The sequence below is a fragment of the Budorcas taxicolor genome, chromosome 11, assembly GCF_023091745.1.
Source record: "Budorcas taxicolor isolate Tak-1 chromosome 11, Takin1.1, whole genome shotgun sequence".
In the NCBI taxonomy this organism is placed as follows: domain Eukaryota; kingdom Metazoa; phylum Chordata; class Mammalia; order Artiodactyla; family Bovidae; genus Budorcas; species Budorcas taxicolor.
Window position 1 is genome coordinate 109,859,047 of NC_068920.1, and position 14,926 is coordinate 109,873,972.

Genomic DNA, 14,926 nt, shown 5'->3' on the forward strand with positions numbered 1-14,926 from the left:
GGTGCTGGGTGTTCATTGCAAGGACTGATGCTAAAGCTGAAACTCCAATACTTTGGCCCATCTCATGCGAAGAGTTGACTCATTGGAAAAGACTCTGATGCTAGGAGTGATTGGGGGCAGGAGGAGTAGAGGAAGACAGAGGATGAGATGGCCGGATGGCATCACCTACTCGATGGACATGAGTTTGAGTAAATTCTGGGAGTTGGTGATGGACAGGGAAGACTGGCGTGCTGCAATTCATTGGGGTCACAAAGAGTCGGGCACGACCGAGCGACTGAACTGAACTGATTGGCTGGTAAAGAATCTGCCCACAACGCCGGCGACCGGGGTTTGATCCTTGGGTCGGGAAGATCCGCTGGAGAAGGAAATGCCAGTATTCTTGCCTGGAGAATCCCAGGGTTTGGGGAGCCTGGCGGGCTACAGTCCATGGGGTCCTAAAGAGTCGAACACGGCTGAGTCACTTAGTTCGACTGAATGACTAACACTCATTTGATCTTTAACTTCAGTCCTCCGGGATCTCCAGGAGAGGCACTCTATAGGCTTCATAATAGCCTGTTTAACCAAAAGCTTCATATTCCAAGAAGTTAGGTGCCAGGAAGGTAGCGTTTGGTCTTTCTCGTCACATCCTCGTCTTCACTGCACGAGTTCAGATTCATCGCTCCCTTTGGTAACGATGGTCCTCGCAAGGGTAACACCCTCTCCATATGGTAGATGGGGAAATTAAGGAAGTCTGCATCTTGGCCTTGAAAGGGCCTGGAAAGGTTCTGCATTGCTCTTTGCACCTCGTTTCACTGATTCCTCACTCCTTTTGACACCGTGCCGGTGGCTTTGACTCCCTCTTTTCTCTTTTCCTTCCCTTTCCGCAGGCCCCCACCCAAACTTCCCACAAACTGCGCCCATTGAACTACATTTCCCACAACGCCCCGCGCCGACCGGCATCGGTGGGGTGTCCCCTCAGCTGCCAGTTGTAATTATTGTCGGGCCAAAGCCACGTTTCCGGGGAAAAGCCAAGCTATTGGCCATTTTTCCGTTAAGAAGACTTTTTCTTCTCTATCTGCGAGGACCAATGTTGCGTGAAGAAGCCTCTGTGGAGGGAAATTCATACCGGCGAACTCTCTGGCCACCCGTTTCCTCCTTGCACCTCGGCCCCCGCCAGTTTCCTCGGGGGCCTGGGAGTGTCATTGGCGGATGACCGCAGCCCTCGCCGCTGCCCGTGCCGCTGCGACCATGGCCTCTGGCTGCAGCGGCCTCGCCGCCGCCCGCCTCCTGTCCCGCGCCTTCCTCTGTGAGTCCGGCCGGGACTCTGTCCTCCGAGCCTCCGCGAGTTCCCGGCCTCACCTGGCCCGGCGCCGCGGTCCAGGCCGCGGCTGGGCCCTCCGGGGCGGGATCTCGGGGGAGGGCCCAAGCTTGGGACCCCCGGGGACGGAGGAAGCTTTACTTGATATGTGGGGCGGGGACCTGTTGGTCTGCTGGCGAGTAGGGAAGTAGAGCGACACAGCCAGGATTCGGGTCTGGGAGCCCTGCAGCCTCGGTGTCTGGCTCTTGCACGCCCTTGATCCTCCGGCGATGAGTGGGGGATGGGGGTGGCATCTGGACAGGCTCTTTAGGAAAGTGAGAAGTGATGTGGCCCAGGATGAAGTCTCTGGGAGGGTGAGTGGGTTGAGAAGTACGGGTAAGAAATCGGTAGGAAATTGGAGGGTCAAGCTGAGCCTTGTACAGGACGGTCCTATACTTTTAAATTGTCCTTTCCTTAGATTGTAAGGTGAATCTGCAGGAGGATGTATTTAGAGTCAGCACAGCCCAGAAAACTGCAAGCTTAGGGTTGGCTAGGACCTTAACCAACTTAGTTGTAGTGTCTTCACCAGGCTTTGTGAATTCTTCAGTTCCTGAAAACTTAACACCCAAGGTTGCTAATAACGCTGACTGTTGAAAATTCTTACTATGTTCAAAGTCTCTGTGTTTGTTAGATAGGTTGTGTAGGAAAAGACTTTGGCATCAGCCACATCAGAGTTTGAAGTCTGCCTGGTTCCGTAAAGTCTAGGTAATAAATCTGGGGGGGTGTTTCTAAATCTGTTTCTCAATTTCTGTTCACATTCCATGAAATCATTACCATATTTTAATCAATCTGAGACAACTGTCACTTGCAAGATGTACTGCTGTTTTGTCTGCCACTAACAGTGGGAAATGATTGTTAATTAAAATTGTGACACACCATTAGTTGTCAGTCTCATCCTGTTTTAAGAAATGTAAAAAAAGAAAAATTGAAAAAAAAAAAGTGCATCCTAAAAATGATAAAGTCCAGGATTCACCATGCAGAATAAAGGGAACAATTTATATAAAGCACCTTGGATGAAATAGGTACTCAACCAAAGTTAATTTTTTCTATCTCCCTTTTTTCTGCTTTGCTGCTAGTTCTGCCGCTGGTACTGAATATTGGATGAGATGATTAATTTCTTGAGAAAATTACATTTTAAAAGTATACAACAATGATTGTACACTCTGTTGCTACACTTAGCTACCAGATCACCTGAGGACAAACTTTGGCAAGTAGGAAGAAGTTGGGTTTCTTTGGAAGAGTTTTCTGGAGATTTTTATTACATAATTTAAAGGATAATCAAGGATGTTTTAGGCAGAAAGAAAAAAGGAATTAGTTATACCCATGTCTTTCTTGCTTTTCTGAGTTTCTGAAAAATCCTTGCCTCAGATAGGTTTGCTGTCTTAGGAGCAGAGTCTATAAGAAGAAAGTGTCTGAAAGATTAAGATCTTGAATCCACCCTTAGCAATACTTAACGATCCTGTTCTCACAGAACTTGAGCTTCTTTATTCTTTATTCCTAGACTTCGGGATCCTGAGGCCTTAAGAGGTCATCTAGTTTAGCTTCCTGTTGCTGGCATGGCCTGGAGTTATCTTAGTCATGTGATTACCTTGTCACTAAAGGTCTGAGATCTAAACCAAGGTATCTTTTATTTTAGAGAGGTTACAAATAACAGGGTTGTTATTTCAGCGGTAGGAACCTCTGAATCTCCCACATCTTTTGTCTTGTCACATTCCTCTTACTAGAAAAATCACAGCCACAACAATAGCACCTTGCAAACTTTTATTTAAAGACAGACACAAATTATTTAGGCTCTGAGGTTGGTAGTAGAACTAGAGTTACCGTGGCGTTTTGTCCCCTTTATTCTCTTAAGTTTTAATGCATGCTTTGTGCTGAAGGTCATAAGTGTTGCAGTGTTGATTTGAATTAGGAAAAAACTCCAAACGCTTGTCGATGCCTCTGAGAGACCTGTTGAGGGCAGCCTAGAATATTTAGAAATTCTTGAACCAAAAGAACAGTCCTTAGGAAAAGAGAGAAAGAACTCAGTTGAAGTGTGGCGAGAAAATAAAATGAAAAATAAGAAGGATTTCTCCCATGAGAATGCTTAAGGATTTTATTAGCACCCTTGAAATTGAAATAGTGAAAGCTTTCAAGAAGTGTAAGGTAGTGCAAAATTGTTTGAAACACAAGCCAGTAGTTCCTATAAATTGGGTCTTTGAGAAGTAAATAGGGAACAAGAGCTAGTATTTTTTTATCTTTATTGTGGTATAATCAACATAAAACATTATGTTAGTTTTAGGTGTACAACCTAATGTTTTGATATTTGTATATATTGTAATGTCTGTCTACTGTGATATGTGTCTATCACCATGCATAATTTCCCATTTTTGTTTCTTGTGATGAGAACTTTTTAGCTACTTTCAAATGTGCAATATAGTATTATCAACTGTAGTCACCATGCTGTACATTACATACCCATAACTTATTTTATAAATAGAAAGTTGTGTCTTTTGACCCCCTTTCCTCACTTGCCCTTTCACCTTCCAACTCTGGCAGCCACCAGTCTGTTTACCTGTGAGCTCAGGTTTTGTGTCTCTGCTTTTTTCTCTAAGATTCCGCATGTAGGTGAGATCATCTGGTATTTGTCTTTCTCTGTCTGACTGATTTTACTTTGTGTAATGCCCCCCAGGTCCATGTGTGTTATCACAGATGGCAAGATTTTCTTTTTTAAGGCTGAATAATATTACATGCTGTGTGTCTGTGTGCATGTTAACATATAGACCACGTTTTCTTTATCCACTCTTTTGTCGATGGACACTTCGGTTGTTTCCATATCTTGGTAATTGTAAACAGTACTGCAGTGAATATGGGGCTTCCTTTCAGTTTAGTGGTTTTCGTTTCCTTCAGGTAAATACTTGGTAGTGGAATTGCTGGGTCATATGACAGTTCTGTTTTTAATATTTTGAGGAGCCTCAATTGTGTTTTCCATAGTGTCTGCACCAATAACCTTCCTAGTAAAGGCACACAAGGGTTCCCTTTCTCCAGATTCTCACCAACACTTATTATTTCTTGTCTTTTTGGTGATAGCCACTGTAACAGGGGTGAGGTAAAATCTCACTATGGTTTTGATTTGTTTGTTTCCCAGACAATTAGTGATGTTGAACACCTCTTCACGTTACCTGTTTTCCATCTGTATATATTCTTTGGAAAAATGTCTATTCAAGAGCCAGTATTTTTTAACTTCAGAAGTAAGGCGTTTTGATGCCAAAAAGTGAACCGTACAGCCAAACTGGTCCCGTTCCTTTGTTTGGCAAATATGGAAATAAACTCCAGTGTTTCCTCACCAGTATCAGAATGGGTACCAGAGCTCAGGTCTTCTGACTCTGCAGCAGCCTTTCTAGTACGTGCATGCTGGGTGATACACTGAGCCTCCTTTTTTGAAGTTCTGATTTTTCTTTTTCTTTGGCAACCTCACTGGTTTGTTGAGAAGGTTACTTCTCTACTTAGAGGTGTCATCTGCCTTTTCCACGTGTTTGCCAAATTGTACAGTCCTGTTTGGGGAATTGGGAAGATATTTAGAAGTGTAGTTTGGAAAAGGGGACCCTCAGCAGTGCTGTTTCTGATAACTAGTACCTGTTGTCATTGCATCTAAGAACCAAATCTTTATTTCAGAAATACAGTATGGCCTTGATCTAAATGTATCAGTGTAGCTATGAGAAGGTGACTTGATTATCTGACCTCAAACTTGTTTTTCCATAAAACTTAGTTGAGGATGTTAAAAGTAATTTCTCCAAATATAGGGGAAGGCAGGCATTTTGTTGCCATAAACCCACATTTTTTAATATATTAACATTCCTAAAATTGGGACGTCTTATAATTGATGGTATCTTACAGTAAATTGGCAGCATTTTCTTCACATTAGTTCTTAATAGCACTTCTTAAAATTGGTAGTGTTTTAGATTTACTTAGAGCCCATTATACTTCATCTGTAAGTAAGTACTAAATGAATATATAATTTCACATCGGAATAGTAGATTGGGGTTTAGAAGTAGGTGGCTGCTGAGCTACTCTGCTATACTTTAAGGCCCTATCGGTAGGGACCCCAATAGTCTGCATATTATAGACGCATGATACATATGATTAGTAAGTTACATTTGTTAAAATCAGGAATACATACCTGAATAAATGAGCGAGCAACAAGAGCATAGTTTGAGAGAGCAGTTGGAGTGGGAGTATTTTCATGAATAGTCTCAGGCTGCTGGTTAGGAGCACAGTACTGGTCACATAGCACCCTCCGTGGTCTTAGTCCCATGTGGGCAGCTGCTTTTGGCCACACTTGCATCCACACCACAGCCATCTTGTGGATGGCGTGGTCATTTTGGTGGGGAGAGGATTTGCATGTGGCTGGCTGATACACATGTTTTTCAGATTACTTAGTCTCTTCCGTTCATAGCCTTTATTACAGTTGGCACTGTTGGGGTTTTGTGTTTCTTTGTTTAATGTTTATGTCTCAGGAAGCTTCATGAGGGCCTCAGTCTATCTTGTTACCTCTGAATCTCTAGCATCTGGGAGAGAGCCTGGCACAATGAATATCTCAAAGCAGTCTGGTCTTTTCGTTCTCTGTCAGTAATAAATAGCCAGTAGTGAAATCACACTTTCTCTACCCTAGTTATTACGCTGCATGCTCTCAAAGTAAAGAAAGTGAAGTCGCTCAGTCGTGTCCGACTCTTTGCGACCCCATGGACAGTAGCCTGCACCAGGCTTCTCTGTCCATGGGATTTTCTAGGCAAGAATACTGGATTGGGTTGCCATTTCCTTCTCCAGGGAATCTTCCCGACCCAGGGATCGAACCCAGGTCTCCTGCATTGTAGACAGACGCTTTACTGTCTGAGCCACCAGGGAAGTCCTCTCTATATTATTATCTCATCTAATTCTTATGTTGCCTGTGAGGTGTATAATATCCCCATTTTTACAGTATGGCTGCATCTTTAAAAATATTTCAGATGGTAAAAATTTGCTAGTACATGTCTTCCTACTGAATGTTTTACATAGACATGGATTAGTATATTTACATATAAGCATATATAGGTTATACATGAGAATGTAAAACCCTTCTGACTTATTTGATTTTAAAATATGAATTGTATGTTCTCTCTTTTTAGGAAATGATTGGCCTTTGTGCTTATGTAGGATGTGGACCCAGTTTAGGGAGGACTAGGCACTTTACTACCCAGTTTATAGGCGTCATCTCCCATCAGCATCACAGCCTCGTGAGCAGCTGTTGTTCCACTTACAGAAGGGAAGACTGAGGCCAGGGCAGATCAAAAGACCTGCCTCAGGTCACCGAGTTGGTGAGCGGCAGACCATAAATTCAAGCCCAGGCCTGTCTGATTCCTGGCTGTGCTTTCAGCTGCTTTGAGAGGCAGTCCCAAGGTTAGGTTGGCCCATTTCTGAGAACCTGGAGAGAAGGTGACCCCACCACATTCCCTGGAGATGTCCCAAGGCCTTCACCGCTGGAAAATTCTGCCTGTTGGCTGACTGTAGGTCTTCCGGCTGCCCTAATATTTAATTAAAAATACTCACTTCCATAATATTAGTTGAGTCATTATCTTCTCATAGGTTGATTTATGATTTGTCTGTCACCAGTTGTGTTTGTTTATGGCCTTTGTCCATTTTTCTGTTGGGCTTTTGTCCCCTCCTTCCCGTTGGCCCCTGGGTTGCTCAGGTTGCTATGATCTTCCTCCTTGCCTGTCACATGTTATGAAGCCACGCTCCTGGTGGGCCATTGCCTTTAACTCTGCCTGTGCTATGTTTTGTTTAGGTTTTTTCTTTTCTCCTGTAGTGGAATAGTCAGTTTGTACTACATTACTGCTTCCTGTACTTCATTTGTTAAAAACAAAACAAAACTGGTTAGCATGGAATTTCTACTAGATTGTAACAGCATTGAGGACTGCTAGTAGTATTTAGGACTGGATTTTTTTATACAAATTATTGGGAAACCAATGATCTTTGCATGTACAAAAATAGATACAGGATTTCCCCCCCTCTTTTCCTGGTAATGGATTGACATTTTTCTAGTTCACACAAAAAGAGATGGAACTTTTGATATTTAGTTCTATATGTGTTTCTTTTCATAGATCCCATCTCTTGTCCTGAAATTCGAACATTTCCTGTACATGTGCTTTGTACAGCCCTGTACCATATGCCATGGGAGATGCCAGGTACAAGACATGGTCCTTATACTCATGGAATTTACAGTTAGAAGTTTTGAAGATATTTAGATGATACTGAAAGGAACTTGTGTGTGTGCTCAGTCACTCGGTCGGGTCTGACTCAGTCGTGTCTGACTCTTTGCGATCCAGGGATTGTAGCCTGTCAGGCTCCTCTGTCAATGGAGTTTTCCAGGCAAGAATACTGGAGTGGCTTGCCATTTCCTACTCCAGGGGATCTTCCTGACTCAGAATTTGAACCCGCATCTCCTGTTTCTCCTGCATTGGCAGGCGGATTCTTTACCACTGTGCTACCTGGGAAGCCCCAAAAGAAACGTAGCCAGAAATAATTTTGCTTAGAAATAACGCGGTAAAGGAAGTAACAGAGTGTGTGCTCCCTTTAGCCTGCAGGTTGGCGCTTGTCATTAGACACCGCAGGAAAGTATTTCCCTTCCGTTCTTCTTAATCTCAGATCCCCTCCACACACCCCATTGCATTCACAAGTCACAAATGTCATGTGAAAATTCAGATTCCTCACCACATAACATTTTATTTAAATGTGAACTTACGTGAATCAATGCATGTGAAATTCTTAGGAGAATGAGTACATTGACTCATTGAAAGGTGAGAAATACTTGTCAGACAGTTTGACTAAAGTATGCCCTATGTTCTAGATTTATTTTTAGGAAATAGGGTACTCTATTATAGAGATCAGGTTTGTATTTAAAACCAAAATATGATTAGGCCTCTTGAAGCAATGGACAGACCATTGAAGACAGCAGAAATAGCATAAGCTTTTTTTTTTTTTTAATGTCATTATTTAGGACATTTGATTGAGAATTTGGATGGAGAAGAAATCAAGTAGGGAAAGAAAATGACCAGTCTGACAGGTTTAATGTTTCTAGCAGCTAGTAGCTTGCACTCTGTACCAGTCCAAATTAGAGAACTGTGGAATTGTTGGGGGGAAAGGTGAAGAGGTATAGTAGTGGTGAGGAAAAGGAGAAGCTGCTTTCCTTGAGGAGTCTGCAGCCTGTGAGTCTGAGCTTGGATTGTCTATGGTGGGGAAGAATTAGGAAAATGACATTGTTGTTGTTCAGTCCCTGAGTCATGTCTGACTCTTTTGCGATCCCATGGACTGTAGCCTGCCAGGATCATCTGTCCATGGGATTTCCCAGGTAAGAATACTGGAGTGGGTTCTCCAGGTTTCTTTCTCCAAGGAAAATGGCGTATGCAACTTAAAATTTGGTGAGATTTACTAGGAATATAAGTATATTTTGCATTATGTCCACCTGAATGCAAACAAATGGCAAAAGCAGAAGAAGTTCCTTGATTCTCTGATGTCACCAGTGGTTAGATTTATCATTGATTTGATTATGATTCTGCCTTAAATATAGAGCCGCCTGTCTTTACCTGTGTTATGGTGGCTTGGGGTGGTGGAAGTCTGGGGTCCTCCTTACAACTGTGGCAGTTGGGTGAGTGCGACTGGTGTAAAGGGCCAGCGAAGGGGGCAGATTCATTTTCTGTTTTCTCAAATTAAAAAGGCGTTTTTAATGATTATGGAACATCATAGCTTGTTGGGCAACACAAGGTTTTCCTTTGAGTTTCATAAATGCTTGATTATTCTTGCTTCCTCTTATTTCAGTATGAGTGATACCTTGTCTGGCATTGTACAGGTTTCTTGTTGGGGCAGATTGTGGTCAGAATTTCATTTCCTTATCTTTGAACATGTATTTTGGGGTTGGCTCAAAGGTGACGATAGTCTGTTGGTTCCAGCTTACCTGAAGCCTTAGTATCAGCTCATACAGTGGAAGGGGAGAGTTCATGTACCCACATGTACATGATAGATCTCCCAAGATCCACTTCTCTAGATGCCATAGAATGGTAGGGTCATCACATAGGCTAAGCAGTACTAAAGGGCTCCAAGGTTATCTGGGAGGTGAGCTGCTGTTCATCACACTTGCAGATGTAGTTTTTATAAGCACCAGTTTTTATAAGCACTGGTGATGTGAATTCTTGGGCTCCACAAAGCTGACCTTAGAGATTTGGAGTAGAAGAAGAAGTAGGAGAGGGTCATGATCGGAGTTGTACTGATATTGAAGCCGTGCTTTACAAATGTAGGCCGACCTGTCCTTTCTCAGGGTGACCGGGCCACTCCTGCCCCATGGAAGGAGAAGTGAACTGCCTTTGTTAAGGTGGAGTGTAAGAGTACTTGTGGAGGACAAAACTGTACCTTCAGAAAGCAAGTGTGGGCTCCAGATATCCTCATCTTATTTGCTCTTGGAATCAGATCTTATACTTTTCCTCACTGAAAACTCCTGACAGATGGGCTGTGTGTTGAATATTCCAGGCGTGGGAGGGACTGTTGGGGCAAGTTCTGCCAGGCATAGCAGAGGGGAGGAAAGCTCTTCTGAGTTCTGTGGTTTTGCATCTCCAGCTGGGAGAACCAAGGGCAAGCACTGGTGAGAGTGGGCTCTCAGGCCACAGTTCCTGTTTACTGTCCCGGGTTCAGGTGCTTAGTTATGCTCACTGGGCCAGGACTGACCCTCATCACTCCCTTGGGGGCCCTAGTCTAGTCCAAGAATGCAGCTCATCTGTGTGCACACAGAATATTTCTCTCCGGGTTGGTTAGGGTGAATTCCAGGCCTCTCTCTTCCCTCGAGATACAGGGGACTCCAAAATTCAGTTGTTGAAAGCTCAGGTAAGTATGGGCTTCCCAGTTGGCTCAGTGGTAAGGAATCTGCCTGCCGATGCAGGAGACACAGGTTTGATCCCTGGGTCAGGAAGATCTCTGAAGGAGGGCATGGTAACCCACTCCAGTATTCTTGCCTGGGAAATCCCTCTGACAGAGGAGCCTGGTGGGCTACATGTGAGGTCAGTGAAGATGAATCAAGGGCTGCTCAAAGGGCCAGAAGCAGATCAGTTGTGGAGTCTGAGGGCTTAGGAGGATATGAGCTGTGATTCAGGACAAAAAGCGGTGAGCGGACTCTGGACAAATTTATGATGAGATAGATGTCCTTTTCTAGACCTGACTTTCATGGGCTACCTCAGTGGTAGGTGCTAGCTATTCAAAGGGCCAAGGTGGACCATGGAGACAGAATTTCGGGGCTCTGATGGGGATTTAGAAGATAGCCCACAGTTTTTAATTCATCTGTGCTCTGCTTCCTACTGATTTTTGAAATACAGGGAGCTGGCTCTGGGAGCTACTTAAGTTTCTCAGTTTCACTGAGGTGTAATTAACTCAGGTGAAAATAGCTCAGGTGTTTTTTACATGTTTCTCCCTCATCTCCTTTTCCTATTTATTTTATTTTCCCAATATCTTTTAGATGTGAAGTCTTGAATCTTCCATCAGAAGAGACCAAATTTAAGTAATTTTTGGATTAAGTTTTAGACACATTTTATTCTATGGAAGTGAAAGTCGTTCAGTCTTGTCCATGGAATTCTCCAGGCCAGGATACTGGAGTGGGTAGCCTTTCCCTTCTCCAGGGTTCTTCCCAACCCAGGGATCGAACCCAAGTCTCCTGCATTGCAGGTTTCTTTACCAGCTGAGCCACAAGGGAAGCCCTTATTCTATGACTTAACATTTAATGTTAATATTATTACCAGGGAATGAGTTGCAGAGTAGTTCTTAGTAGTTCTGACAAAGCTGGCCTGTTAGCTCATCTTTTGTTTAGAGATGTTGGGCTTAAAAATGGTGGGTCAAATAGGGAAAGCATATGGCTGTTTAGTAAAGAGTATTAGAGTGATACCTCATTTTTAACTTGAGCTATTTATCTGAGCACCAGATTTCTTTCTGGGGAATAAAAATTATAAACTTAACCTCTCCTTTCTTCATTGAGAAAAAGCTACAAGATTGGGGTTCTCAGTAGAAAGGGGATTCTGAAGAACAGTGTCTCTTTTTTGTTTCTTTAATCAATTTTTATATTTAATATGTCTTATTTAAAAAGTGACATTGAAAGCTGCCGCCATCATGTGATAGCTTCCTCTTCAGAGGATTTTTTTTTTTTTTTTTTTGTCACTAGGTTAAGTCCGTAGTCCAAAAGTTTGGAAAAAATTGTAATGTGTCATATTTTCTTTACTTTTCAGTGCAACAGAATGGAATTCGGCATTGCTCTTATGCAACTTCCCGGAAGCATCTCTATGTTGATAGAAATACGAAGATTATTTGCCAGGGTTTCACTGGTAAGCAGGTATGTGTATCAAGATTTTTGTTTTTTTAAATGTATATTAGAGATACAGAAACATTGAAGTATTGTCCGGTTTTTTTTTTTTTTAACATCACAAAAGTCATAATACATGTTTGTAGCAGAAGGGGGTACACTACAGCAGTGGGGTTGTATCTCAGGAGGGGATTAGGTGCTATAATCAGGTAAAAATTGTATTTGTTACCTTGAAAATCCCTCCCTAGGAGTATAGTATTTTGTTGGAAACCCACATGTTTTCTTTCAGCAAGTATAACACAACTGATATTTCTCCAACATTGGAACAGGTCACTGTTTCTTTAATTAAGCACTCAGTAAAGTAGATAGACATGAACTTGAGCAAACTCCGGGAGATAGTGGCGGACAGGGAAGCCAGGCATGCTATAGTCCATGGGTCACAAAGAGTCAGACATGACTTAGCGACTGAGCAGCAACAACAAGGTAGATGGCGTGTGTTTAGGCCTTGCTGCCTCCCTATCCTCTGCATACATCATAGAATTTGTGTAAGTTTAAATATATCTGTGATGTGATTCGACGTTAAAGTGCGACCTAAGACTCTTTCCCTCCTTCCTACCATTCTACTCCCCTGGAAGTCTTTCTGATAACAAGTTAACATGTATCCTTCTAGATACTTTTCTTACTCATACAAACACTACATAATAGGTGTTCTACAAAGTTTATTCTATAGGATGTGCTCTCTTTCTCTGGGTGTATGTGTATATATATATTGAAAACGTATTATACAGTATATAATAGATGTCATACATATATGTCTGTTAAATAAGTTCCTGAAAGTAAAATTGGGTGTCAGAGGTTCTGTGTATTTAGAATTCTAGCAGCTGCTACCAAGTTGCCCTTTAAAACATTTGTACACATTGCTAGTTCTACTGCAGTAGATGTACAGGTTTTTTTTTAATCTGAAGGAATGCTAGCAAATTTATTAGAAGATAATCCCTAACTTTAACCCAAAGTGTCTCTTCCTTGGTTATTAAGGGAGACGTGGCAGAATACAAGTGATGAATGATTTTTGTGTAATTTAAAGTTAATGATTTTTCTGTGATTAAAGGAACTATATATTCATTCTGCAATATTTTGGTCATCTAGTATTGGCAAGTTTATTCTGTAAAGACCAGATTGTAAGCATTTTAGGCTTAGTAGGCCATGCAGTCTCTGTTACAACTACTCCATAGCATTGGAACAGCAAAAGCAGCCACAGATAATACGTCAGTGAGTGGACATGGTTGTTTGCCAGTGAAACTTAATTCATGAAACCAGTGGCTGGCCAGATCCCTCAGGCCACACTTTATCAACTCCTGATCTAGAGGAGGATACTCAAATATCCAAACTTCTATAACTTTTTTTTTTAAGTACTTAAGAATTGCTTTAAACATATTTCTCTTTTTTAAAAAATGAATTTTGATTAGAAGTTGTTTCATGTGAAATGTCATTCTGCTTTTTGACTTTTCTGGGCACAGAAATGTGAATTGCAGTGGACCGTTCTTCTTTTTCTCCCATTCTTCTACTGTTTTTAAAAAATAGCCATTGCCAACGAATAAACACCCAAAACCTTGAAATTTTGTTCATAGATAAAATTGGTTCACTCATACACTTCTGAGAGCTGTGTATTTTATGAATACCACTTCCACATACATAAAGCTGATGCTTCATGCTGATGAAGTACAGTTTACCATTCTTCTGCCAATTAAAATCATATTCAGTCCCTTTGGGGATATGTATTAGTTTTATTGGCATATAATTAAATGTTTGATTAACCCAAATTCCACACATAAATTTATTTTATAGAATGTTGTTTTTCTATTTGCTAAGCTTTATATGACCCTTTGACATTTTACATGGAGGAGGGCATTGCAACCATCTCCAGTATTCTTGCCGGGAGAATCCCCATGGACGGAGGAGCCTAGTGGGCTACAGTCCATGGTGTTGCAAGTTGCAAAGAGTCGGACACGGCTGAGTGACTAAACAGAGCACGTGACATTTTAACGTCTGCCCTTTTTTAAAGAACCATTGTCTGTGCTGTAAGCACTGTTTGTAACTGTCTCTGCTTCTTAAATTAGATGATGATTTACCTAAATATTGAAATCCAAGGTTGGTTTCAGTGTCTTAGTTACTGGCAAATTCATTGTTTCTCATTCACTGGGAGCCTTAATTGTCTATTTGTTGGTTAAGTTTCTGCTTCTAGAGAATGATGAAGTCTGAAATTTAGAGTTTATCTCCATAGAAAAGGTAAATTTTGTCTCATTAGTTCTTTTTTTTCCACTGTGCACATTGTTGCACATATGAATGAGGAATATTTGTATTTCAGAGCAGATTCCAACCATGCCGTTTTCCCAAGGGGTGATACTTCTTGTACTGGCTGTTATGAGCGACTAAAACTATTCTTATTTTAACCATACACTGGATGGTAATAATGAGAAAACTAACGGAAACAAGGACATTAATAGGAAATGTCATCCCTGTTCAGCACTACATTAGGACTAAAAAGTGTGACCGTTTAAATTTATTTAGCAGTGTAGTAGTCTAGCACAGTGCTTCTTTAACTGGAATGAAGGACCAGTTTGGGTGTGTCTTTTTATTTACACTCTATTGCAGAGCAGTACTTCTTACAAAATACAGTAAGTCATAGCAATGTCATACTGCTATAAAAATTTGCAGACATTTTCACTTATTTTTTTATTAGATTTTTCTTGTTTTTTTCTTTCTCCTTTTTTGTCATTTCCCCCCCCTCTTTTTGCGTTTACCTCACTGCACACCCATAAGAGTCTATAGATAACACTTTGAATGGTACTGCTTTAATGAGAGCACTGCCCTGTGGTCCTTTACAAAACTCCATCATCGACTGGATAAGTCAGTTAATGTGCTTGGGATTAGGTTTCCTGTTTTGAAGAATGAAGACTTTGAAATCAGGAAATTTCTGAAGTCCCTCTTAAAGCCCCGATTTTTATGCTTTTAACAGAACTTGAGTAGTTGACTCAGCATTTTTTGGTCCTCATAGAATGACCACGTAGATCCATTTGGTTTTCAACAACTATTTACTGAGTGCCTACTGTATGTAACTGCTTTGGGTGCCATTTCTCAGTGAACAAAGTAGATAGAAATCAGTGCCTTTATGGAGTGGTGAGTAGAAGGGGGATGTGAGGACATCAGGGGTTGAGGAGCAGTGAGAAGGAGGTGTTCTTTTCAGA

At 41.7% G+C, this 14,926-nt stretch overlaps 1 protein-coding gene across 1 annotated transcript in view; it reads left to right on the plus strand.

The window, feature by feature from the left end:
• Window positions 1–1,161: 1,161 nt before the first annotated feature.
• Window positions 1,162–14,926, plus strand: part of SUCLG1 (succinate-CoA ligase GDP/ADP-forming subunit alpha) — a 35,933-nt gene continuing 22,168 nt past the window's right edge. The window contains exons 1-2 of the mRNA XM_052648593.1: window positions 1,162–1,285; window positions 11,608–11,711. Coding sequence (XP_052504553.1) covers window positions 1,189–1,285; window positions 11,608–11,711 — 201 coding nt within the window. The 5' untranslated portion in view covers window positions 1,162–1,188. The remainder of the gene's footprint in view (window positions 1,286–11,607; window positions 11,712–14,926) is intronic.